Here is a 26,984-nt window from a genome sequence, read left to right as displayed (position 1 = left end):
AAGGTAATGTTTGCCGTCGTCGTCGCCGTGTGGTTCCGTATACAGGTTGTCCTACATAACTTGAGCCAAGAATTTCAGAATCAAAAGCGCGTCGGAAGCGAATTGAGCCGAACGCATACTATTCACAACAGCCTATAGTAACTCAGACAATTTTTTTTGTTTTCTCCGTAACTCACTAATTAAGTTTAATTACCAAAATTTGTAATTATTGGCTGAGGACCTCAAGTATGATGAGCAGATTTGTAGAGCACCTTCAGAAACCACCGACCGAGTTGTTTCCCTTTACGATACATCTCACGCAGTCTTTTCTTCCGGGTTGCAAAGAAAGCCCGCGAAATATGAAAAAAAAAAGCCGCGTAACGGAGTGTTAGCGCTGTGGTATTGCGCTGCTCTCAAACGTGCGTTCGGTGAACAAGGTCGGCGGCATCATGATTGGCGACGAGGAAGTGGCAGGGCGTTCTTTATCTCATCGGCAGCGCTCGGCCAGCAGCACGCATTTTCGCCATCATCCCACGGGAGCCGACCTTGTTCACCGAACGCACGCTTGAGAGGAGCACAATACCACTGCGCAAGTGCTCCGTCACGTGGCGTTTTTCGTATTTAGCGGGGTTTCTTTGCAACCCGGAAAAAGGGACTACGTGACAATTATCGTAAAGGGAAACAACTCGACTGGTGGTTCATGAAGGTGCTACAAACCTGCGTATACTTGGGGTCCTCAGCCAATAATTAAAAAAGTTGGGTAATTAAACTTAATTAGCGAGTTATGGGGAAAACAAAAAGAATTGTCCGAGTTGCTATTGGGACTAGTATCCGTTCGGCTCAATTCGCTTCCGACGTGCCTTCAATTTCTCAATTCTTGGCTCAAGTTATGTGGGAAACCCGTATATTTAGGTATATATGTATGCTATATGACACGCCATGCTATTATATGACACGCAGTATGTGTGGGCTATATTGCCACAACATTTCCTCAGAATTTTGATATTGGCACCCCACAACCAAATGTCATGAAACAAAACAACGACAGCGCATGCCCTTTATCTTAAATCTTCTCAGACTTAAATATCAAAAGTGCGAAACAACAACAGGGCTAAAATTTGAAAATTATGCAAATTCATTGGCGTGGCTTTGCAGTACAACCAGGATCGGCCCAGGAAGGAGGTTTGAAACATACTCATACGGCAAAGTGGTGGCAATGTCGCCACGAAAGAGTTTGGCTTTAATACATATAAATGAAATTCTCCGATACGGCAGAATCCTAACAAAGGAACCCTAGCAAAACAGCTCGTTTTTAGAGCGATGGCTCTACTGCTACAACTACACACCCAGAAAACGCCTGGTTCCGAAAATCTGACCGTCATGCTCGGCCAACGTCAAACTGAAAAGTCGCCCGGGCCTCGTCTTCAAAGCGATCCGCGATGTGTACAAAGTGCGCCGAGTGCTGGTAGCTTCGTATGCGCTGTGCTTCGGACGCTCAGTGCGCGTTGAAGCGAGACGCAGCACGAAGGTGAACTCGATCGCTGCTGCGCCGAGCATGCAGCGTTCGTGTGTTGTCTTGCGGTGCAATTGTAGATGCGGTAGTTGCTGATGGCACCGAGCAGTCTCTGTGTCCTTTCCCAAAGCAAGCAAAACCGCGCTGTCGCTCGACAAACTTGGTTTAACCGCGTTCAACCACGGCAATTTCTCTCCATGCTTCGAAGAATGCGGGGAAGAGGTTTGGTGTTGGCGTAGTATTTTCTGCTCCTCAAAAAGATAGCGCACATGATAAATCCGCAACAGTAGGTCTCTGGCTGTGCAATTAGGCACAATGACCCCTTTGCGCCATGTGCAGATGGCGTGGCGTGTCAGTTTCCTACCACGTGCGGAAAACATTTGCACGGACCTAACGGAACGCTGCATCAATACCAGAATAAATGAACGAAAGAGGTCGCTATCCAAATAGCCACCTAATCATTTTGTCGCAATGCATTGCAGTGACTGCAGCCCTTTGGTAAGAACAAAATTTAATAAAGAAAATTTTATATCGCCACAAATTTACGAGTGCGCGCCTCTACATAGGGCCATATCACAAAGAATGACCCGACTGCCTTAGTAAGCGTTCAACTGACCTCTATGAAAAAAAATTTGGGGGGGGGTTTCTTGACTTGAGATACTAACGCGATTCTTGCCTTGTATCTCGTGGACCTTTCTTACAGCGAAGCTGCTGAGGGCTACTTTCCCCACTATCGTGTCCGCGCGTAGAAAAAAAAAAAATCCCGAATATGGATGGATGTTATGAGCGTCCCCTTTGGAACGGGGTGGTGGGATGCGCCACCAAGCTCTTTCTACTGTACTGTCTAATGTCCTACCTAACTGAAACAATAAAAAAATAAACACTGTGAACTCCTACACCCTAATTTTCTGATCCCCCATTGCTAACTGTGCTTTTGTACATTTCCGCTTTTTGTCGTTTCCCTAATTTTCGTTCACCAATCCTCCAATCGCCTCTTAGATGGGGTCCCCCTTCTAGAACACCATACTCTTACTAATGCCTGTTGCGGACATGTTTACTTTTCCACTGCTCCCGCTGAACCCAAGGGCTTCAAGGAGGCCAGTGGTGCCTAAATCGACCGCTGGGTAGACGTCTTCACATTCTAATGAAAGATGCTCCATAGTTTCCCTAGCTTTACCGCACCAAGCACATGCTTCGTTTCTTCTTATATCTCGCTTCATAGGCGCGTGTTCTAAGGCATCCCGATCTCGCTTCGAAAAGTAATGAGCTTCCCTTTGAGTTATCATAAATTGTTTCTTTCCTGATTTCGTTTTTCCCTCTTGATCAGTTACTCATGGCAGGTTTCCTTTCCATTGCCGCCACCCATTAGATTATTTCAGCCTCTCTGACTTTCCGCTTGACCGTCTTTGTTGCTGCGTTGCCCACCCTACAGACCACATACTTGATGGTAAGCTTCCTAGTTCTTTTCCTCCACTGTGAATGAATGTTTTTCCTGTATAGATACCTGAACACTCTCCCAGCCCATTTACTTTCTTCCATATTCCTCAGGCGTTCTTCATACTCAATTTTACTGCGAGCTTCCCTCACTTCAAAACTAGTCCAGCCCATATCACCCTGCACAGCTTCATTTGTAGTCTTCCCGTGAGCGCCCAATGCGAGGCGACCCACTGACCTTTGGTTCCCGTCGAGTCCTGATTGTACCCCTTATTTATAGCAAACAACCGCATTTCCAAAAGTAAGTCCTGGAACCATTACACCTTTACACATACCTCGAAGCACCTCGTACCTATTGTATACCCATAGCGCTCTGAGCTTCAATATGGCTGCATTTCTCTTTCCCTTCACTGTTATTTTTTCCTATGTTTCCATACATCTATTGCCCTCATTTATCCATATACCAAGGTATTTATATTCTGTTATCCGAGGTATTTCCTGGCCCTGTATCTCCACTGTCTGTTCACCGTTTTCATTTAATACCACAACACCTCATTTTCTAACACCGAATTTCAAACCTAAATTGTTGCCTTCCTGTCCACAGATATTAGCCAGACGTTGCAAATCACTTTGCTTGTTAGTTAGCAACACAATGTCATCCGCATAAAATAAATCTGGGAGCTGCTGCTGTACTACTGTACCCGTCTGTTTGTATGAGAGATTAAACCCGATATTACCGTATTTTCGCGATTATAAGCACCCCCCGATTCTAAGCACCCCCCTCAATTTTCGCGAAAAAATTGGGAAAAAAGTTCGCATGCGAATCTAAGCACCCCCCTATTTGTTAGGAAGCGCGCGTAGCCAAGGCCGACAAGCGCGCTTGCGCACTCTTGTCATCGAGCCGGAGCCGTCGGAGTCCCGAGGTACGGCGTCCGCGGCGCGAGTACGCCGTACAGCGTGACTGTACGGCTGTACGGCGAAAGCTACAGAAAACGTACCCATCAACCATCGCAAAGTGGATTTCGGACGCTTGGAAGCGGGTCCAAGTGGACGTTGGAGTCAAATCATTTAAGAACTGCTCGATCACAAACCACTTCGACGGAACGGAAGACGACCTGCTATGGGATACCAAGAGCGGCGGTTCCAGCAGTGCGATGAACTCGAGTGGCAGTGATAGTAACTGAGCATCCGACACAAGCGGTGGGTTCACTGTGTGCACAGATGTTTCTTTTGAATGTTTGCAAAATAAAATGTGATTTCTCGCACCTGTCTCGCCGTGATATCGCAGCGAAAAGAAGGAGGCGGGGTCATCCTAGATTTTTCGAATGTAAGCACCCCCCCCCCCCCTCACTTTGTTCATCGCGATCGTGAAAAAAAGGGGGTGCTTAGAATCGAGTAAATACGGCACTTCCTTCTAGCTCCCTCTCCACCTTCACCATGTACATCATAAACAGCAGCGGGGATAAAGGGCAAGATATGAACTTTCTCCTCGCTTTTTATCCTTTCCCATTCAAGGCAAACGGTATTTTCTAGGTAAATCTCTCTCAAAAGCTGTAGACAATCTTCACCTAAGCCTTCCCCTTCCAGGATATCCCACAGTATGTTGCGGTCTACGTTTTCATAGGCTCCTGTAGTGTCTAAAACGGCCACATATAACGGTATGCTTTCTACTTTTTATATTTCAATACACTGAGTAAGAACAAATACGTTATCTAAACGCCTACCTATTCTTAAGCCATTCTGAAGTTCTCCCAAAATGCCATTATTCTCTGCCCAAGCTTGAAGCTTTAATTTGATTGCCTACATTGCTAGCCTGTATATTACCGATGTAATGGTCAACGGTCTACACGAGTGAATTCTTTCTCCCCCTTGCCTTTATAAATTAAATTCATTCTATTTTGTCGCCAACTGTCTGGTATTCGTCTATCTTTTGAAGATTGTTCCACTGCTTTCACCAGAGCTTCCTTACTAAGATATGGCAATGCCGGGCCGACCCCTGGCGGCGGTGCAGTTCGCCATTAAGGGGCCCACATACACTGCTTCGCTGGTCATCCTTCACAGAGCGGAAAAGCACCTTTATCATTTTTTTTTCAATTTTTGCTTTGTTCTGCTTCTTTTCTTTGCTTGAGAAGGGTAGACATTCGGCCTTGTTCGGAACCAGCGCGCCCATCCGTTTCTTGCGCTTTACGTTCACTATTTCTTCGCGAAATAGATGCATGATTTCATGTGCTATTTAACCATGGTTCTTCCAAAATAAAGGTTAGTTGGGAGCCAGTGCTTGTCTACTTCTAGTCTCACTTGTTTGCACTGTTCACATCCATCTAAAAGGCTCGAATCTGCTCGGCAACGAGCTTCGCTCACGAACAAGATTACAATGCTGTTGGTGTCAGAGTAATTTGATCACAAGCAGAAATGGAACAGTGCTCCAGTTAGATCCCCAGGTTTTCAACAAGTACAAATAACTGCATGTATGATGCTGGTATGGACAACATTTGTGTCCATGTGGATGTTGAGAATGTGAATAGCATTGAACATGTTGCAAATGGGCTGCATGTAGTTTGAGTACAAAACACTTGCACAAGCATTTGTGACCTGCTTTCGCTGCATCGCCTGTCTTGTGTGACAAGATCTCCTTGACGAAAAGGAAAGAAAAAAAAAAAGCCAACATTAGACCTGTGGTGACAAGGTTTATTTTTGTGGTCCACAAATCTAAGGATTATCAGTAAAATTCAAATTTTCCTTGTATAAAATCAAATTCAGGCCAGGCACAGGACAGTAAGTATTACAAGGTACAAAAGCTTGGACAAAAAACTGAACACAGCAATTAAAAATCCAGCAACACGTATTCACAACCTAAGGGGTGACGCCAAACATTCTTGCTCTCCAATGACGAAAATTGTACAACTGATGCAAAACTTTCAGAATGCAAGAAAAAGGGAGGAAAATACAATACAAGCAACATTATGACCACTCACGCCCACTGGATACTTTCACGGTAATAAATAAAAGTTTGTTTAGCAAAATTAAACAAGAACGGTACGAGAAGTAGAGTGAAGGAACTTAAGATGCAGATCAGATAAACAATGGAGGGAAAGGGGAATGCTCAAGGTTTGCACAAAGTGAGAGCTTCAAGGTTCTTGAGGGTGAAGCAACAAGACATCAGTAACAATAGCCAAACATTGGCACCACGGTGCTTGTTCTGTGAGCCACAGTCCTCAGACTTGTTAAAAATTTTGCTTGAAAATGGAGCATAATATTTTTAGCTATGCTGCAATTGAAGTGCAGATGACACTGAAGTGACATAGGAGCTGAACAACCAGTGACAGTCGGTTTAGAAATGCCACAATGAAGATGCAGAATACTGAAAATCGGACAAACGTACCCAAGGGCTTAGTGCACAAAGTATTTCAGTCTGTAAATTTCGCTCTACCTATGGGAAGCAAGCCTACGAACACGTCCAAGAAACTTTTTCAACTGCACTTAAACTTTGTGCAAGCTGCCCGAGAGAACAGAATGAACCTAGACTGGTGCACAGGAATCCTGTCCTGCCACAGCCCAATCCATTCTAGGAACTGGGGAAACGACGCAAAAAATAAAAGTGCGACAGGGGCCCCGCACTCCTTCCTTGCCACGATCATTTTTTTTTTGCACCGTCTTCCCACTTACAGAAAATGAACTAACTAGTCCAAACGTTCACCCTTTCACAGCCCATCTATTCACACAAGGATGATCAGACAGCTAAGAATCTAAGTACCATTTGTGCAAACCTTGTAAGTACTCTGACTTACGAAAACTTGGAAGAAGCAATGCGGGAATGGCAAAACAAAAACAGGCCAGTGCGTAGCAACGGACTAGATCAATCCACCACAGCAAAAACAATAAAGATCACACCTAAATACCGTGCACCGTAGCACAGCAGGTGGAAAACATGCCAGCGGAACCCTGTTGATGCAATAACTAAAGCGCCATAAAAGTGCCCTTAAACAAACAGGGGCGGGGAGGACATGTTGCATGAGAAACCCCAGAATGAAACTTTACACACAATGGTTGCAGCATTTTCAAAATCGAAGTGTGGCAGAGAGAGCTGGTTCTGGTTGCCACAAAGGATTTGCAGAGAGACAGTGCAGATTAAAAGGAAAGAAAGCACAAGAAGACGTTTTCAAGAGAGAACAGGGCTGCTGTAATGCATTGATTCCTTCAATTGATTCTATTCCTTTCTTATCATTGAGCGCTCGCAACTGGCAGATCTGAACAATAAGATAGATGGAGCACCGTTCTGACCACCAACAAAGCACAAAAAGGAAAGTAACATTTGGCATAGCATCATTACATCAGTCCAGCCCTGATAAGGGCAGGGCTCGAGTACATGACTTATTGCTCAAGCTTAAGAGAGTGGGCTCAATCCAGTGCAGTGGCTCACACGTGACGGTAGGTAGCGATGCAGAGGCAAGTCGCATTGTCGTTTTGGGAGTGGGCAACACCGAGGTGGATCAGTCTGCACAGTACAGACAGCTAGCCAAAAGGCCCCTCATACAAGGCATCTCTGCCCACTTTGGTAGAAAATTTGGAGAATACAGAACGGCTGCCACAGTTCTGTGTCATCAGTCTGACCTACCCATCACACTTTAAACATGAGCAAGGTTGTGCAATGTCAGCTCTACTGCTTGACAAGTGGCAGACTATGAAGTGCAATTCCAATGCATGTTTCACAACTGATGATTAAAAGGCGGCTCTTCACAATGAAGCAGCAGCACCTTACATCCCCTTAGAGATTGTTGTCTCGGCATCTCGCTTTATTCTCCATAACTCAATGTGTAAATCAGTTGCCAACCAAAGGGCAGAGTCACATGTGACGTACGTCACTCATTGTGCACTCTGGCTGGCATGTTGAGATCGCGCGCTCATTGTGTTCACTCAGCCAGACTAGAACGCAGAATACATAGGCCATGGTGCGACACTCAAAAGAAACAACTGGTTACAAAATGCCTATGTTTCCAAGCGATGTTTTACAGAGCCAAACAGTGGATGCAGTTGATTAAGAATATTGGGTATAAAAGACAATGTACCGTCATAGAATACTACTGCCCCCTTTGGCATACTATGAAACAAGCCAGTGCATAAAGCTCGTTGAGGGCATCTTACTGTGAGCAGCGAATGTTGCACACAAAACTACCTGTTCCTGGCATTCGCTGCAAAGCTGCTTTGCAGCCAATGAGAACTGTCGCTTGCTATGCAACCCTCTTCTTTTTTGTAACGACACGGAAAAGAAAAAAAATTTTGCACACATTTGGGTTATAGATGATGCACTTGCCAACGCAATGAATGAGAGCCCATGTTTAACAGCGCATGAATGTGCGAGCCATAAGCAAGCAAGCTACTAGGTTTCAACATGTTTCACAGCAATGTCAGCTAAAACCCAAGAGTGCCCACAGAAGCACACCAAGAACAGCCCAACATCGCAAATGGCACATGAGAGTTCACAGCCTTGCAAAAGAACATGCTGTATGTGAAACTATAAAACTAGGTCAGTGTCTTAACTGCTATGTTATGTGCTTCTTTTATTGCCCAAACAGCCTTCTAATACCTGCCAAATACTTCCCTTTATTTGACAAGTTTCAGAACTGTTAACGTGGTTTCATCAATTCATTCACACATACACACACATTGTTTTCTTGCTGCAGCATAATTTTAAAATTGGGAAGATATGAATCATGCTAACGTTACGTTTCTCATTCGAGTGTACGGATTGGCAGCCTCTAGATACATAGCAATTTCCGTGATTACGTACATAATTAGCAAAGTTACGGTAGTGAACTTTCTAATTATCAACAATAGATGGCTACAGCAAATGAGTACTTTGAAGCTCGTTCTCGACACTACCTATCCCAACAATTATTTCTCCTTGGCAGTTCCCCTTGGCCTTTTGTCACGTCTTTGAGGTCACTACTTGTCCGGCCCCGTGAGCAGCATGCGTTATCTCCTTGCTGTCTGCAGCGTTGGCCTAGCGCTTCAATGCTGGCCAACCGCCAAATTTACTTAGTCATTCCCTTGGGCCCCTGAAGCGGCATTTCGTCGTTGGAAGTGAACACGTGGCGCCCAACGGAATGACTAAGTGAAGCGCTAGGCCAAAGTCGCAGACAGCAAGGAGGTAACGCATGCTGCTTGCGGGGTCGGACCAGTAGTGACCTCTGAGACGTGACGAAAGGCCAAGGGGAAATAATTGTTCGTGTAGCTCCAACATGGAATCCGCTATTCAAAATTTAATCGCTGGGATAGGTAGTGTCGAGAACGGGCTTCGAAATACTCATTTGCTGTAGCCACCTATTGTTGATAATTAGAAAGTTCACTACAGTAACTTCACTAATTACGCACATAATTGCGGAAATTGCTCTGTATCTAGAGGCTGCCAATCCGTACACTTGAATGGTAAGCATAACGTTACCGTGATTTATATGTTTTTAATTTTAACAATTTGATGCAGCTAAACAAAAAAAAAACACCCTGAATGTATGTGTGTGTGTATGTGGTTCCATGAAGTTGGAATTAGCAAAATGACCAGCATTAGAAAATGGAAAACAAAGGGCAGTAGGAAAGCACAATTACGTGTCTAAGATTATCATTTTCTCTTTTACCAGCAGCCATGACATGTTAACTGGTACTGACAGTTGCCATATTTTTAAACACTATCCTAGCATAGTTGGTCACTGATAATTATTTCCGATAATAGACTAAAAGCAACCATGAGCAGTGAAGCTATCTAAAACGAGACAATTTCAGAACTCCATGTTAAAAAGCATTCACAAAGGAAACTATGATTTGAGTGGTCAAAAAGGATAAAAGGCATTGGCAAACATGTAAATGACAGTGTTTCACACCGGTCTGGGAAAAAGTTAACAGACCAGTATGTTAGTGAGCAACAAAGCTGTCCAGATGCATCTGCTCACTACTGTAACTGCTTCATATAATTTGCAGTTTGCACAAAAAAACAAATAAGGACTGCCAGAACACTGTTGCTGCATGAACGGCTACAACAGTGTCAATGCTAACAATCAGACCAAAGATATCTCTGAACTGCAACAGAGGGAAGATCCACAGTACAGACATGTTTACATAGCTCAGAAACTCCAGCCTCCAAACAACTCTGGCCTGTGAATTACAGTGGCTCTTGACATTTTTTGCCACAAACCTCTCAGCCATTAAAAAATAAATTGCAATGGAACATATGGAACCCTGTATTCCTTTTTTTTTTTTAGCCCCAGGGGTGCAACTACTGGGAAAAGAGATGCTGCTACCTTCCTCAGATACAGAAGAGAAAACGTGCACAAAGAAATTGTTGCAGTAGCCCTCAAAAGTAGGTTTGAATGTGAACAGGAGGGAGAAAACAACCACAGCACAGTCCACACCACAGGTGTGAACCACACATCAGAGAGGCCAAAATATTGCGGAACTGAAATTGTATGGATTGAACCAGCTGGTTCTAGGAGCACTTCTGATACCCAGACCTCATGTTTTCAGTGCTGTGTAATAGGCAAATGCCAAGTACTGTGAACTGCAATGAGTGGCAATCATACATGTAAAAGGTGCCTCAAGTCCAGCAGCTATTCTTGACCAATGGGTTCCCATTTCCTGTGGTTGCCAGGTTATGCTTGCAGTTGGTAAGGAGACAGCACAAACCTGTTACACACCAATGCTTCAATAATGTGTGTGACAAGAATGAAATCAGTCACTGCTGAAGTGTAGAAGGTTTTGGCTCATTTCAGAAGGCTTTGAACCTCTCGCCACATAAAACCAACTCCAACCCCAGAGTACAACTGGCAGTGCACAGGAACCATCGCCACACAAACATGCGCAAAAATTCTGAAGCTCAACGACAGATAACAAGGTGGTTCATCCCATACAACACCCATACAATTGTCGAATGTGCACTGCTGCACTATACACATTTCACCACCACCACCCCCCCCCCCCAACCCCCAAAGTAGAGCATGCAAAAGCTATCACACTATTCAAACTGCATTCTCGCCCAGTGTGCTGCAGACACAAAGCCTTGAGACTGCTAACCAAAAGGCCTGCACATCACCACCAAAAAGGCAGCAGTTGCATACCACGCCGCCACAGTGTTGCAAGTGAACACAAACAAAAGGCTTTGGCAAGAAATGTAGGTTACAAGGCCCACAAGAACAACAGATCTGTACAAGTTATGCGAGGGAGGTAGAAATCTCTGTGGTGCTCTTGCTCAAGAAAGCAGGCCTCACAGACCAAGTGTATGAGTAGTGCTGACAGAATTTGCCAGTGGGCACGGACGGCATGGAGGTGCAACTACTACAACAGAACTTCAGTGGGAAAGCCTGAAGCAACCGGATCCCTTCAAAGTTCCTTGCAACACTTGCATCTGGAGCTTCCGGTGGAAACAAGCGCCACTGATGGCACAAGCACGATTCTGGTGGCCTTCACTGGTACAGAAACTTTAAGGACGCTGATTCAATGTCACCAACAGCAATCTGTGCAAGCTCTTGCACCAAGCAGCATTAGCATGGCTACACATTACCAAACGCACTGGAAAGGGCATAACACCAAGGGCAAAACCTAAACATCTGCACCTTCCATGTTTCTTGTCGCATTACCCTTAGATTGGACTACCAGCTAGCCTGCAGATTGGTGTGTTTACAGTGGCAGTTGTGGGCAGGTTAGAATGAATATTTGAAAACACACTACCATCTAACACCAAAGGTGCAGAGACTGCAGATAGTCTTGGGGGCCCTGTTAAAACACTGTTCCTACGAAGCATAGTTGACTGGCTCCAGATACAATTGGCAGTGTACCCAACAGCTACATTGGGGCAGTAGTTAAATGCAGTTAATACTGCAAGGGAGTGATTACTCTTCATTTACTGCTTCATTGAAATAAGCTTGACATTTCCTTGGGTACTACAAGACACCTCTATATTGGACCCTCAAGAAGAGTAGGTGGGGGGGTGATACTCTGCTATGACAAAATACACAGCAAATTAACAAGGCTTTCTAGCAGCTAAACTTGGCACTTAGAACTTGGTGAAAATCACTCTTGCGAGGCCTCACAATGCAATTTTCAGTCAGTTCCAAGCGCTCTTGTTCTTCACATTAGCAGAGAACTAGAAGGACTGTGCTTCCAGCCACTATTTTAGATAAAATGAAGACAACTTCTCCTGACATGGAAACTGCTTGCAGTTGCAGGCTCAGATGCTCCAGCTTGAAATTAAACCTGGGAGCCACATCATGCCAATGTAGCATCCCAAGAAGTGTGAGCAGGTCAAAAAGAGTGCAGAGTGCATGCTCACACTAATGGATACAACAATAATTTATATTAGCCCACCTGACAACTGCAAGAAACAAAGCTGGACATATTGAAAAGAGGGAAGCCCCCAAGGAATGTCAACGACATTGGAAGAACATCTCAACACTACCACTCTCCTGCACAACCTTAAGTGAGAATGAGCCTGGGAACAATGCAACCCAAACCTTAGAAGTGCCAACAACAAAGCGCACTTTCGATGGGCAAACACCTGACAGCAAAACAGAGAACCAATGACAAACCAGAGGGAGAAGACATGGGTAGGTAACAGCACCAGTTAAAGAAAGGACAATAAGTACGATAGAGGCATTGACACAATTGAGCAAATGAGAGGAAGGGACAACACATGTGCATGCACTGTTTTAATAGCCAGCGCCACAGAGTACGAAAACACTCAGAAGTTTGGGCAACGGGCACTGCAATAAGCACACACATGATCAAGTGGTGGGAGCTGACGCCTCTACCATTCTCAGCACAACATGGCCACTGCCAAGAGCAAGCAGCACCCTACTGTTCGTGTATCATTAGCGAGACCTCTTCCCATGACGAGGTAGAGCCGTCACTGCCACCAAAGCTCACAGATGCCAAGTTCTGGAGACCTGGCATCGCCTTTGCAGTGGTCACACATGTGCAGCAACAGAGGGAGGCACACCCTCTGTCCCCCGCGAAACTGGGCAGACGAAACAGCACTGCTCAGTCGACAGGGCTCCCACAGGACTAAGCCTGTTACCACCTCTAGAGAGCAGGTCCCATAGTGCTCTTCTTTCGAACCGCAGCCAGCAGGTGCAACTGGAAATCCAGAGCTGGCAGCGAAAGAAGGCAGCGGTCCCCAAAGTGGAAAAGCGGTGCAGAGCTCCAATGACGGGCCGCCCCAGATTAACGTGGGAACAATGAGACCACGTCATCGCTCTGGAGGTTTCTCACGATGCGCTCGTAGCCGGGGGCGGCAGTGGCGCTTGTGCAAGGGCCAGTCGCGTTGCTGGCAGAAGAGGCCACAGTAGCGGGCTGCTTGGCAGCGGCCACAGATGCTGAACTCGCGGGGCTCCCGCTCCAGGCTACTGCAGGGTGGATAGTGGCACTCGTAGTAGCAGCCACCCTCCTCTGAAAAGAAAGGCATGTGAGTTAAGAGAAATGCCTAGAAATAAGTATGGAACTGCATGCAACATCAGTAGTACCAAACACCTGTTAGTACCAAAGGCCTAGCGCAAACTGCGCGAGCAGCACATGCCGTGCTTGTACTAGAAGGGAGGCTAGAAATGTATTCCAACCTTTCCAAACTTAGCACTTGTGAATTAAATCACTATCAGTGTTTTGCTCTTCACTCTTCACCTGGCAAACGCATCGAGAAGCGGCTTGTGTTTACCATTCAGTAACATTCTTCGGTGCGGTCACCGATTGTTTATTTTCTGCCTAATTGCTCAAGGGTGTGCTCAGTTGTGACAAATTTGCTCTTGCTGCACACAATGCTTAGAAAGTGGATCTCTCGTACTTTCTAATAGCTTATAGCAAAGATGTATTATCGCTAGTTACTCACTCACTCTGAGCCCTCGCGAAACGCCCAGCTCCAAAAATTCATGTGCTGTCAGTGTAGTCGCCGCCACCATGCTTCGGTCCATCGATTCAAGAGTGCGCCCATTCACTTATTCTTGATACGTTGGTAATACAGTCTACGCTCATTACAACGGACCCATATATGACAGGCTTTTGTATATAACGGACCATATTTCAGCCTTAGTTTGTTCTGCCTATTTCATTAATGCAACGAAGTTCCGATTTTAATGGACCATGCTACAACGGACTATCAGCTACAAAAGATGAAATTGAGGAATTTTTTTTTTTTTTTTCCAAAATCGGGTGTACAAAACCTACTTTTGCCTTGTCGACACGGGCTGACAACTGACTTGTGAGGGTCAGCTGATGCTCATGGCACAATATTGCATGCACGAGGGTGGAAGGCGGGTGGAAACAGTCTTCTTTTGTGTGCGAGGCATGGGTTGGGGTTGCTCCAGCAGCTGCTGCATACGGCGCGGCTGCTGTATCTTGAAGGTGATCTGCGATAAGCGCGCCCACTGCCGGTAGCTTTGTATGCGCTGTGCTTTCTACATTTACTTCACATTAAGCAAGAGACAGAACAAAGGTCAATTCGATCACTGCTGCTGCTGCACTTGTCTTGCCTAATTTGCCATCGCAATCGATGCTTCACCTTTTGGGCAAAACTGCGACTTTTTTTGTTCGTGTTTCCTCTGGATGTTAGTCACTCATTTTTGCAATAAAGTTGTTAGACGTTGCGACAAAAGTTTCAGAAGTGAGGTGTTTCGGACATTATGGGCTTCAGGTAAAACGGACGTTTCTTTGTCGGATTATCAGGGTCCGTTGTAACGAGAGTCGACTGTAGTGGGTGTAAGTTTGCACGTGTTGGGGTGAATGTGTGCAGATAATTAGAGAAAAGCTTTCTATGCCAGGAAGTGGCGCTACTCCCTATGTCTCTGTTTAGCAAGTGCTACAACTCTTGCCGACGTTCCGTGGTTGAAGTTCTTTCTTTGGGGGTTAGCAATCATGCTGGTGAATGAGAGAGGATTTTTTTTACCAATGAGGAATGCCGTGCATCAGGAAGGGCCAGCCGCACAGGCAGTCCTTAATGCAGCAGCGCACCGTGAACTTGGCCCCACAGATTCATTCTATTCAATGCATCAATCTTTGCAGCTAACTACTGCACACACTTTCGGTCTACCGTTCCCCATTTTGAGCATAAATAGAGAACAGGGATTTAGCGAACACCCAGTAGTATTTCCAACAGCTGATCACACAGTTGGAAGGCAGAAGCGGTAATGGTTTTGTTTTCGTGCGCTTCCACTGGGGCAACGTGCACAGCGCTGCCGAGAGCGCCATCTCGTTCCGATAGAGCAAACTGCTCAACAAAGAGGGTATGTGGGACTAAGCACTTGGCCATGAGTATTGAAGAAAAACAAGGCAACCCAGAAAACTGCATATTAAGCTCAAATGAAAGTGTTGACAACTAAAGCATCATGTGTGGTGTGTTGGGCTTATTAATTAGCAAAGAACTATTCTAAGCATGCCTATGCTTGCAAACAAGGGATCCACATGTGGTGCACAGAGCTGGCCATTTTGTGGCATCAACTGCAAGAAGGTCGACATATAATCAATACAGCAGGAATTGTGATTGTCCCCATCCTGAGCCCAGACAAATCAAGATGGCTGCAACTATGTACACAGCCAATATTACATTAAACACTGACTAGTACTTCATGCACACTTCTTATCGCCGACACATTGTCTTCCTGTGCAGCACGGTACCCGATTGTCTCGAATTGAGCCTACAAAGCCTGTTAACTCATTCTTTAGTTGCCATTTCTTTTACAGTCGCCGATTATAATGCTCTCTAGGACAGTGGGGGCACTGAAATAATTAGACCCGACAACCTCAATATTGGAAAAAAATACTGCAGTTGTAGCCATAAAATACTACGAAATAAAAATTAAGCTCTGGTGTTGTACATGCCAGAACCACAATATGATTTGAGGCAGGCCATAATGGAGGACTATGGATTAATTTTGACCACCTGAGGTTCTTCCACGTGCACCCAATGCATGGTACATGGAAGTTTTGCATTTTGCCCCTACTGAAATACAGCAGCCACGGCCTGGATTTGATCCCACGTCCACAGGCTTAACAGTGCAACGCTAAAGCCACTCAGAGTAGTAGAAATTTTGGCTGCCATTATACATTGGTTTTACAAAAAGCTGGCGCTGCTGCAAGTAACCCCACATAATACAGCTGATAAAAAAGTGACACTCAAAAGTTGGCTGGAGACTAACTATTCTTTTAAAATCTATTTCGCCCTTAAATGAACGCAAATCAAGCTTCTTACGATGAAATTGTAAAAGCTGGTGAGCAACTGTGCAGGTATAATATTGGTTAGGGGGAGGGGAGAAAAGCAAATAAAGGGTTTTTTTTTTTAGATCACACATAATTTTTAAAAATCGCATGTGGCAGCGAACGTAATTGTAGTCCTTGAGCTAGATTATTCGACATGGTGGACATTATTCATGAGCAATCAAAGTGCATAATTGAAAAATGTGAAAACATTTCACTAATTAACTTTTTGATCACAGTCCACTTCTGTTAATTCGACCCTGACGGGACCGACTAAAGTGATTGGCGGGGTGAATTAAACAATATGCAAGAATGTTAAAACGCACCACTGATTCATACATCCACTATTTGCTCGATTCTAAAACGAAACTCATGCCCGCTTTCTATGCGTCCAAAGTATAAATTAATGTAGAAATGATGTTAAAGCTCCTTAACAAAGTAGAAATCTAACACGTATCCAATTTATTAGCAAGAAAAATGGGCAAGGGTCTAATACATGCTGCACAATGGCGGCTCGTTTCCCAAGTCACCTTTACCGCAATCGGCTGCGTTATGTAGTAAAAAAAAATTCAATTTTCACTTGCCACCACGACTCACATTTGAGGCTCGCGTTCTCAAACTTGGCAAGAACGCGAGCCAGTTTCTCCATCAGCCTACACTTCTCTGAACGCTGTCATGACGGTCAACACACTAGCCGCGTTGGATATGGAAGAGCCATCATCCACATAGTAATCCACGAGGATGACGTGGAAGTGCTAGAAGGTATGGGAGCAGGAAACACATGGTTTTAATGTTTTGACGTCACCATCAGTGGCAACTGCAGTCTAAGAAAGGTCCGTGTGCTGCAGTTTCGCTATCTATGGTCTGCACGCACAACATTTTGGACTCCACACTTGTATGTGCCAAAAAATGGAGTAAATACTATGCACTAACCGTTTGGCATGCGTCGACTACGGCTTAATCTGTTAGCCAATACATTGGATTCAATGGTGACAGGGCAGGGCGATTCATTGCGACTATTTTTTTTTTGGTGCAACCCAGTTAGTGCAGTTCACTTTTAACAATCGGATTTCTTGTTCTTTTTGATATCGTTATGAAAGATCATTGCTATATCTGGACTGTAAAAAGCTACCAACCATACCCCTTTGTAGCTCCAAACCCCAATTTACTACTTTTGCTAAAAAATAAAACATAGAAAGTGGACCGTGAAAAATAATACAGTCGAACACGGATATATCAAACTCGAAGGGGATCGCGAATTAATTCGATATATCAAAAATTCGATATAAAAAATACAGGCCCAGAGAATTTACCTGTGGCGGACGATGACCTACCGATCGGCGCATTCAAGAATGACAACTATTTCCGCACACACTACGCAACGTAATGCTTTATTTGCGTGAAAAAAAATCGCTTATGTTGGTCTGCTTCTTCGCCTTGCAAATGAAATTAAAGACGCCAACCTCGATCTTATCGAGGCTGTTCAGGTGCGAAAGCCCGGTTCCTTCCATGTCGCCGCAACAACGGCGAATCAAGCTGAACGCTGCCGCTACTTCAGCGGCGGAGTACGAGCGTGTAGTCGCACCCTCGTCCGGACGATCTTCGTCGCCACTCGAGCTGTCAGCCTGGGTCCCTCCGACTGCAGCTACAATATCCTCGTCGGCGTGGCTCACAACAGCCTGAACATTGCCGTCAACGTTCACATAATCGTCAGCAGACACTTCGGCTGGAACGGCAGCCGCGAAAAGGGACGACAACTCGCGAAACGCGCGTCCATGCACTCGTTGTCGCCGTCGCCGTCTTCGCAGGTTTCGGGAAGTTTGGCTGTCACGAGGCCTGCCTTCCGGAAGCAGTTGGCCACAGTATCCTGCTTCACGTCTCTCCAGGCGCCCGTCATCATTTGAATGGCCCCCAGCAGGTCAACCTTAAGCTCGGTGCCCATGCGGAGGTTCACCAAAAGCCTATCAATGAGTCGCCTCCTGTAGCCGACTTTGAACGACTTAATGATGCCCTGGTCGAGCGGCTGCAACTTTGCTGTCGTGTTCGCCGGCAGAAACTTGAGTGCGATGTTTTCGAGCTTGCAGGTGGTGTGATGGGCCGAGCAGTTATCAACGAGGAGGCAAGCGTGACGCCCCGATTTGCCCAGTTCGGCGTCCCACGCTTGCAGCCATTCTGTGAACAGCTGACGCGTCATCCACACCTTCTTATTGAAGGCGTAGCGAACGGGGAGCTGCTTACAGTTTTTGAAGCAGCGCGGTGCCCTTGCTTTGCCAATCACAAAGGGCTGGAGCTTTTGAGAGCCATCCATGTTAGCAGCGAGCAGAACGCTCACGCGGACTTTGCTCATCTTGCCCCCGTGACACGTGCTGGCCCGCACGTCGAGCGTCTTGCTGGGCAGCATCTGCCAAAACAACCGGGTCTCGTCGGCGTTGAAGATTTCCGCGGATGAAAACTTCGCGCAAATTTCCGGCCATTCCTTCGAAATCCACTGCTGGATATCCTGGCTGATGACGGCTCCGCTTTCCCCAGAAATGGTTTTGCCAACTATCTTATGGCGGTTCTTAAACCTCTGCAGCCACCCTGTGTTGTCGGCGAAGTTATCATCACCGAGTGCAGCGGCAAACCATTTGGCTTTAGCCATTAGCATTGGGCCATCCACCGGAATGTTCTTAGCCCGCACCTCTAAAAACCACGCATAGAGGGCCTTTTCAACTTTCTCGTGGGCAGGAGCGCGCACACGACAAGCTCCCGACGTTCGTAACTCCGCCGCTTTCGACTTTATGTCCGCCTTGTTTTTTAACAAGGTGCTTAGAGTGCTCCGAGGAATCCCGAAGTCGTCTGCCACCGTCGCACTTTTCTCGCCCGCCTCAACATGCTGAATGGCTTTCAGCTTTGTCGCAAAGTCCAGGTTCTTGCGCTTCTTGACGCTGCTTGTGCTTGCTGCGGCCATTGCTTCCGCGTCAGCTCACCATGATCCAGTCACACGTGTCGTGAGACGCACGCAAAACAATAATGAACACGAAACACAAGTACGCGCACAAAACACAAGAATTCACGTGCGCAGCCACCGCCAACAAAGCGCTCGCGATGGCCACCTCCGAGGGCGACAGCGACGTACGAAAGGCACGAGCTGTGGTTGGCTGAGCAAAACTCGTGAAAAAGCAACAAGAAAAAAAAAAGGCAAAAGGAGGAGGCCACCGCCGCCTTCGTTCCTGGCTACCTTTTCCGAGCCGATCACTATGGTTACGCGGGGGAAGGATGAGAGACATTGGGAGAGAGAAAAATAAAAGCAGTTCCGCAAGCAGGGTGTTGCCGCAAGTCGGAGAGCATGCGCAGCGGGAGTACCGTCTGAGCCTCCCTCCCTCTCGCTCTCACATTTTCCGAGCCTTTCGGGGGAGGCGCGGAGCACGCGGGTGCAGCGAGTGCCGAGATCGCGCGGCGTTCTATATATCCAATGGCGGGTAAAAATATCGTTCAATATAAACGTACGCATTTCTATACTTTTACACAGAATTTTCAAGGGGATAATTTACGAGTTCGATACAGACAACAATTCGATATATGTGGGTTCGATATATCCGTGTTCGACTATGTTAATTTATACCTCAAAATAGTGTGTAGGCATGCCATAACAGTAAAAAAATCTGCATTGGCTTTCGCAGCAGTTTCAGATTTATAACTGTGGTGTGCATCGCGTCCAGCAACTGTGCGAACACTGGAGGCAATCCTTTAGCGTGCACGAAACCAATGAGAGACTCAAATAGACGACAGGACAACAGCGCACTTTGCGTGAACATGAGGGTCATGGTCAAAGACAGGCCACTGTCAATCTCGTCGTCACTGCCATCATCACCGCCATCTGTTGCGACAACAATCACCTTGTCAGAGATCTCTTTGCAGAACAAGGTAGCACTATCTGCACTCAGGAACTCCACCATCAAAGCATCAGCTGTTTCATCATCAATAGCGACATGCTCCCAGAGCTCGGTAATACCAGCAGCTTCTAGTGTTGGTTTTGTTATCATGGGGGGTTTTGCCCTGGCACACACAGCTTGCCTTCTTGAAGCAGTCGTTCATGGTGGAAAAGGGTCACTAACCCTTCTTCCCATTGATCGACAAGGCTACGGGCTCCAGCCTTCATGATCGCAGAGCTCCAGGTTTTCAGAATTCTCAATATCGTTGACTGCGAAAGCTCATACTTTTTTGAGTCTTGCAAAAATTGTAGCTTCGTCTCAAGTGACACAGCTTTGCACTTTGTCAGTGCCATCTTCTACAAGCTGGTCTGTCTGCTGCTTCGGGGCTGCTTCCACGGTGCATTTATGCGTTCGCTAAGAGTGATAGGGGAGGCTCCACCACACTGCTTTGCTTTTCTTTTGTCTCTCTCTCCTCCGGACGCGTATGGAGCAGACCACGATCGTAGGTGACGTGTACACGAAGCAGCTGGCACCATCTTGTGGCGCTCCTTGTGGTGTTCACAATCGGTGTGCAGGCAGGATATGCTCCACAGTAATGGTGGCAGATACAACTTGCCTAAGTAAACTTTTCACCCAGTCTGTGCATCGTTCGTTTAGGGGAATTTTGCAGTGCTAATTTCAAGCTAAGTCTGCATGGAAAATTGCCGTCCAGAAGGAAATTTTGGGTCATATTTGACATACAGTTGTAAGTTTTCTTGCATAGCCTTAACTGCATAAGTTCATACCCTTAAGTCGACTCATCACTACAGTCAAATCTCGTTAATTCGAACATGCTTATTTCGAATTTCTGGTTCATTCTAACTGATGCTGTGGTCCCGTCAATGTTGGGTGTATTCCAATGGGCAAAAATGTTTGGCCATTCGAACATACTGCGCTCCGACAATGCTCTCAGCAGTGCACCAAATCATGCGACTGTGCCTGTGACCAACATTGCTCTGACCCCACCATATAGGAGAAGCTTAGGAGAGCCCTCAATGCTGTGCGTGAAGAAAAATAAGTGTGGTGGAAATTTCACCCTCTCTCAAATGGCAAGGTTGCCATTTCTGCGTCACGCTGTAATGCCCCAGCCACACTAGCAGCAAAATGTGCGTCACGAGCATGTCACAGCGGCAAATGAGCGGCGAGCGGAGGAGACCAATGACAGCGGGGCCCCCTACAGCGACATACGTGCGGGAAATTGGTGTCATGCGGACCCACCCAACTGCTCTATTCATACTCGCGTTTGGTTCAGCCGGACCACTGGTTTTGCACTATTGTCTACTCACTTCAGCTCTGACTCACGCTTGTTTTTTTTACAATGACGAGTCTAAACAGAGACGTCCTGATGGAAACGTCGTCGGAGAGTGCGTTATCAGATTCTGTACTACAAGACAGGCCCTAAATACAAGGACACAGAGGCAACACCCAGTAAGTCATTCTCCTTGTCTTTTGAACACCAAAAGGGAGCACACCCACCAACAGGATTATGATCAGTGGCACCGACTTCGTCACCTTGATAGACTCGCATTAAAGGGACCCTGAAACGATTATGACGATTTCCTACAAACATACTGAGTCGTTAGAGTAAGTCCTTGTCCTTAATTGATGCATCTAAGTGCTCCGCGTAAAGCGTGTAATTTATTATAAGGTTTTAAAAATGTATATCACTGCCAATCGCAGTACACTGCTCAGCGGAATGTTCAGCCGCCCCTACCCATATGACCTACATCACCGAATTGATGTCAGTAGGGGGAGCTATCCGATTGGCTGCCCAGGGTGTGACATTGATAATTTTTCCAACTTTATGGCAAACAAATGATGTTCGTAATAGTTCGAATGTTAGTTAATTTGTTGCTATAAAAAGAAACAGAAAGAGAATGCACACGAACAATTTCTCACTACACTTAGGCACTTCTGGCACACAGCAAGCGTCATCTGCTTGTGTTACAACGGGCTCCGTTTCGACGAGAGCTCCGCGGTCAGAGTCGGTCTCGGTATTTTTGGAGCACTATGATTCGACTTTGTTGGGCTGCGGACTGCAAACATAGTGACTGGCAATATGTCAAGCTGTGACATGTCTCTCTGCGAGGCAGCAGATGGGCGGATTGGCTGCAGCGCATCGGACTGCTGCTATCCGATCGGGGCCAGGATTTGCGCGTTTGCGGCCGTCACTTTACACCAGAAGATTACCAACACAATAGCGTTTCGCGAGTCCGGTATTAGGGTAAATGCAAGCACAAGGGGACAGGGCCTGGCCGTTTCCCCTTGCATGTTGTTTCACGCAGGAGCGCAAATGTGAATGGTCTGCATGGTGCAGCCACCTAGTGGCACAGAGCTCAACCACACACAGTAGCAGTAACAAAATGTATTCTTTGCTGCTGGTGTAAATTTTTAGCAGGAGTGTAATCATTAACACATTGTTTTTGTAAATGTTTAAAATGTTTTACACTCGACTTCAGCAATATTAGCGCTTTGTTTGGCTAGTTAAGCTGTGTGCAAACAGGTGGCTGGACCGTGCAGACCGACCAGACCGCGCACGTACGTCTACGCTAAAGTTCCTTCATCAGCTTGAGTTTATGCCTCCACCCACCCGTCGAAAGGCCCAGCTCGCCTGTGGTTACCGGAATACCAGACACGTTCAGCACTGCAGCAGAATGCTCGCAACGCACGCTGCTTCGATAGCTCTCGCTTGGGGTCGACTGCCGAGCAGCTGGCGGAGAGTTTGGAGAGGCTTCGCGCGCTCACTCCTAGAGAACCGGAAGTCGACGACACGACGTGCCATCATGATGCAGAGCCAGTGAAGGCAGAGCTTAGCTCCGATCACTTGGCGAACGAGTTGAAGAGAAAATGCATGACTGTGGAGGAGGGTAACTTGTGATCGTCCGTAGCTCTCTTAATATGAGACGTTTCACACAAATTGTGGTGCGTATGATTAACTTTAGCTGTACCCTACGCGTCTACAAAATTTGTCCGTTTCAGGGACCCTTTAACCTGTTCACTGAAGTTTCGTTTTCTGCTGTTATCGGGAAGTGAGCGGTGGCCGGCATGGGCAGTTTCGTGGTCCTCGCTTGCTGCATGCTTGTGCACCGCAATATTTAATGACTAGCAACATTTGTGCGTTGTGCTATGGTGAGCGAATATTCCAAGAACAAGTCCTTTTAATTCAAACCTCTTTGAATTCAAAAAAATTTTCGGGCCCCTTCCAAGTTCAAATTATAGATTCAACTGTATAACCATGAATGTTACATGTGGTATTCTTACCAATGGGCTGCACTGTAACAATTATTGATTATAGTAATGGAATTTTCAAGGCACATGATTATTGTTACAAGTTCATTTGACTGGTCTTTCATAAGAGTTCCATGCTTTAAGTTGGGTTTTAACATTTAATTCTGTGTACAAGTTCGTAATGTACACCGTAATGTACACCACTTCCTGTAGACAAAGCTTCTGTGTGCACACATACCGTATTTACTCGCATAATGATCGCACTTTCTTTGTCAAAAAAATTGACGCAAATTCAGGGGTGTGATCATTACACGGGTTAAATTTCGCGTGAAAAGAAACATTTTCTTTTTTCATCCCACGTTTGCTGCGGGATCACAACGGGTCAACAAGCAGGTGGCTGTCGCTGTCAGTGCGGGGGCACCAATACAAAAATGGCGGCCGGCGGAGCAAGCTGAACACAACGAACGCGATTATTTTTCTTCTTGTGAACACATTACACACATTGAAACAGTTTCTTCCATATCAGTAACGAATAACATTGTTAATATCGGCAAGTTTGCGACAATAATGTAGCCATGTCCATTTTGAGGGGACAGAAACAGATGGGCACGCTTAGCTGCCAGTGACTTAAAACACATGCCTTTACAGCCACCGCAGTACATAACAGGCATTGCAACCCACTATACACGCTGACAGGTTTATAACATTGTACTGCACTACTAAACATCATTGCTGGCGCTCTTTGGCCGTTGTAGCCCTTGCGCCATAAATACTAATTAATTAATTAATTAACTTAAAACACATGGCAGGCATGCTGCTGAAACTATGGCATCTGTCTTCACTCCTATCTTAATATGGCACATTTCCACCAAGGGTGGGCGAATACCTTAGCTGCATTACAAGCGCCGGCATATGAATAGGGTACACTTGTAACAAATCAGCGTAAACGTGGCCACTATCGTTGCCGCTCACGATTTGTTGCATGCCCACGAGTGCAGACGAGAAGAATTGAAAGGCGCCTTTTATGTTGTTGACCAAAACCATTATGAAGCCTACAAATAATAAAGCCGAGGCAAGTTTGGTTGTAGCTTTTTTTTTTTCGTGGAAGTACGGAAAGTGATGAAAGGAATAAATGGGGCATCTGCTTAAGAATGTTGGGTGCATGCAGATCACTGGGTATGTCTTCAAGAGACGTTCGCATAGCATTTAACAGATGGTAAGCGCGATCATCATTAGCTAAACTTGGCACACGACATATCGCTGCGACAAGTTCAGGGTGCGATCATTACACGGGAAAGAAAAAAAAATCAAATTTTGATGACAAAATTCAAGGGTGCGATCATTACGCGAGTAAATATGGTATTAGAGTTGCTGTATATTTGGGAGCTTACAAAAATTTATGCCAGGATCTTTCACCAATATTAGTACTCGCACTCTTCATTAGTTGCCACACAATATATGCCTACCAGTTTATCTTTTGCTCAAAAAATTACAGGTGCCATTTTTGTTGTAAATGGGGTGCTACCAGTAAAAGACAATGTATTGTTTACTAATTTTTCACATGTTGGCGCTGCTATACAGTTTTAGAGCCCCTCCATTAATGGACTCTTTATGCTGAAAATCACACTGAGTGAAACAGTACATTATATTCGGGAAATCCAATGGTGGGTTTGTGAATCGAAGTGCATTTGAGAAATTATCATTTGACTCACATGTTTGGGTATTCCCACACCTTCCATTAGATACCCCTCCATTTCCAAAACACTGCTCTCCAATGCAACAATGTGGCAGTAGTGAAAAGGGGCCTGCTAAAGCTTCTAGCAGGGAGTTGACTGTTGGGCAAAGTGCTTCTGTATTATAAATATTCAGGTTTCTGGTCGACAATAACTTGAGTGGTCATCGCATTACTTACCGTCTTCCTCCATAACTTCGCCATTGGCGTTGTAATACTTGGTGACAGCAGCATCTGCAAGCTGACGAAAAAAAAAAAAAAAGTAACAATTATGCACCCTTGCTGTAGTGAACCTCTAGCAGTAAGCAAGTGCTCGTTTAACGGCTGCAGATAGCACTTCTTTTTTTTAAGTTTAAGTGCCACATGCCTTTTTCTGCAAAGTTAGACGCATCCATCATCACTGCAAAAGGACAATCCGTTGTGCCCTGTATTTAAAAGAATAAGAACATCGCTAGCACGTGCCTTGACTATACCATCATGCTTACTGCAATTGACAAGTGCATATATACATTTTTTTAAACCCAACAATTACCGCATTTTCACGTGTAAGGCCCAAACTTGCACACATTGGAGCAGGAAAATTTTTGAAAAAGTTTCACAGAGCGTGAAGCACATACCCGGGTGTGTGGCCTCAGAGTTCTACCAGCAAGCCATTTCGATCTCAGAGGCTGCACCCCCTGCAGATCAATTCCCACAAGCCACTACACATGGCACCAGTTACTGTCCTGCCATCGATGGCATCATCATCACTGTGTGCCACAGGATCACAATCATGCGTCATAGATTCGGCGTGCTTCAAGGCTATGCTGAGGAACATTGTTTAGCAAGCTTAGCTTCATTGTGCTTTCGAGTGCATTAAGAGGGCATTGCTGAAAGATGTTTGCATGTGAACTTTGGAACACCCAGTGTGCAGTTTCGTTACAGCTTCAAAGTGATGGGAATCTCGAACAGTAATGAATAGCATGAAGGATTACCAGCTTTGGGAGAGCACCAATAGGCAAGACTATCAATGTTTTTATTTTGACGACTAAAGAAAGTGTTCATAGTCAACTGCTAGTAGTTGCGTTATTCTGCATAGTAGTCTCAGCGAAGTTTCAGACTTCAGTGAGTAGTCTAAGCTGGTCTCGTGTAAGGCCTGCACTCTGTATAAGTGGAAGTGCGGGCCTTAGTTCCAATCAAATCAGTTTATTCGGACATGAACACGTCTACACAGACCATGCCCACGGAGTGAGGCAAAAAGTCAGTAGCATACTTCCCGACAAGGTCCCACCCCGGGTCCCACATCAACAGCAGAAGCAGTTTAGTTTTGGCGTGGTTGTATATTAATCAAGACACATGGCTTTATTAAAGTAAGAAAATGGATCAATAACGCTACAATGCATGATACAAAAAATAGAAAATAGCTTCTTCATTTTCTTTTTAAATTGAAATATAGTTTTACAGGTTACAGTGACAAATTATTGAAGGATACACATTGCATACTGTAACAATATGGTTATCCACGTGTTGGGCCATAGTTGGTCCAGGCGCGAGTAGAAATGAGAGAGGCAACCCGTAGACTATAGCTTATATTTCTGTTCAGGTATGTTTCGAAAAGATGTAATGCCCTGCTTAATTTTATTATAAATATGAACAGCAACAGAATAGTTATGGCACTGTTGGAATGGAAGAACATGAAAAGCCTGAAATAAGCAGTCACCCATGGGTGGATTTGGAGAACACGTGCACAAAGCTTTTTTTGTAATGACAATTATCTGGCTGAATCAGTTTTGTAGCATGTGACCCCGATTAAATTGCAGTATACCAGTTGTGAAAGCATTCGAGCGAAATACAACTGTGCACAAAGCTTTTTCTGTAATGACAATTATCTGGCTGAATCAGTTTTGTAGCATGTGACCCCAATTAAATTGCAGTATACCAG

At 45.5% G+C, this 26,984-nt stretch overlaps 1 protein-coding gene across 1 annotated transcript in view; it reads right to left on the bottom strand.

Moving 5' to 3' along the window:
• Positions 1-5,660: 5,660 nt before the first annotated feature.
• Positions 5,661-26,984, bottom strand: part of LOC135915745 (zinc finger MYND domain-containing protein 19-like) — an 89,367-nt gene continuing 68,043 nt past the window's right edge. The window contains exons 5-6 of the mRNA XM_065448866.2: positions 25,244-25,304; positions 5,661-13,357 (exon numbers count right to left, since the gene is read on the bottom strand). Coding sequence (XP_065304938.1) covers positions 13,158-13,357; positions 25,244-25,304 — 261 coding nt within the window. The 3' untranslated portion in view covers positions 5,661-13,157. The remainder of the gene's footprint in view (positions 13,358-25,243; positions 25,305-26,984) is intronic.

The sequence above is a fragment of the Dermacentor albipictus genome, unplaced genomic scaffold, assembly GCF_038994185.2.
Source record: "Dermacentor albipictus isolate Rhodes 1998 colony unplaced genomic scaffold, USDA_Dalb.pri_finalv2 scaffold_22, whole genome shotgun sequence".
Taxonomy (NCBI): Eukaryota; Metazoa; Arthropoda; class Arachnida; order Ixodida; family Ixodidae; genus Dermacentor; species Dermacentor albipictus.
The sequence above is the reverse complement of the archived record's forward strand: the minus strand, read 5'-3'. Positions and strand labels throughout refer to the sequence as shown.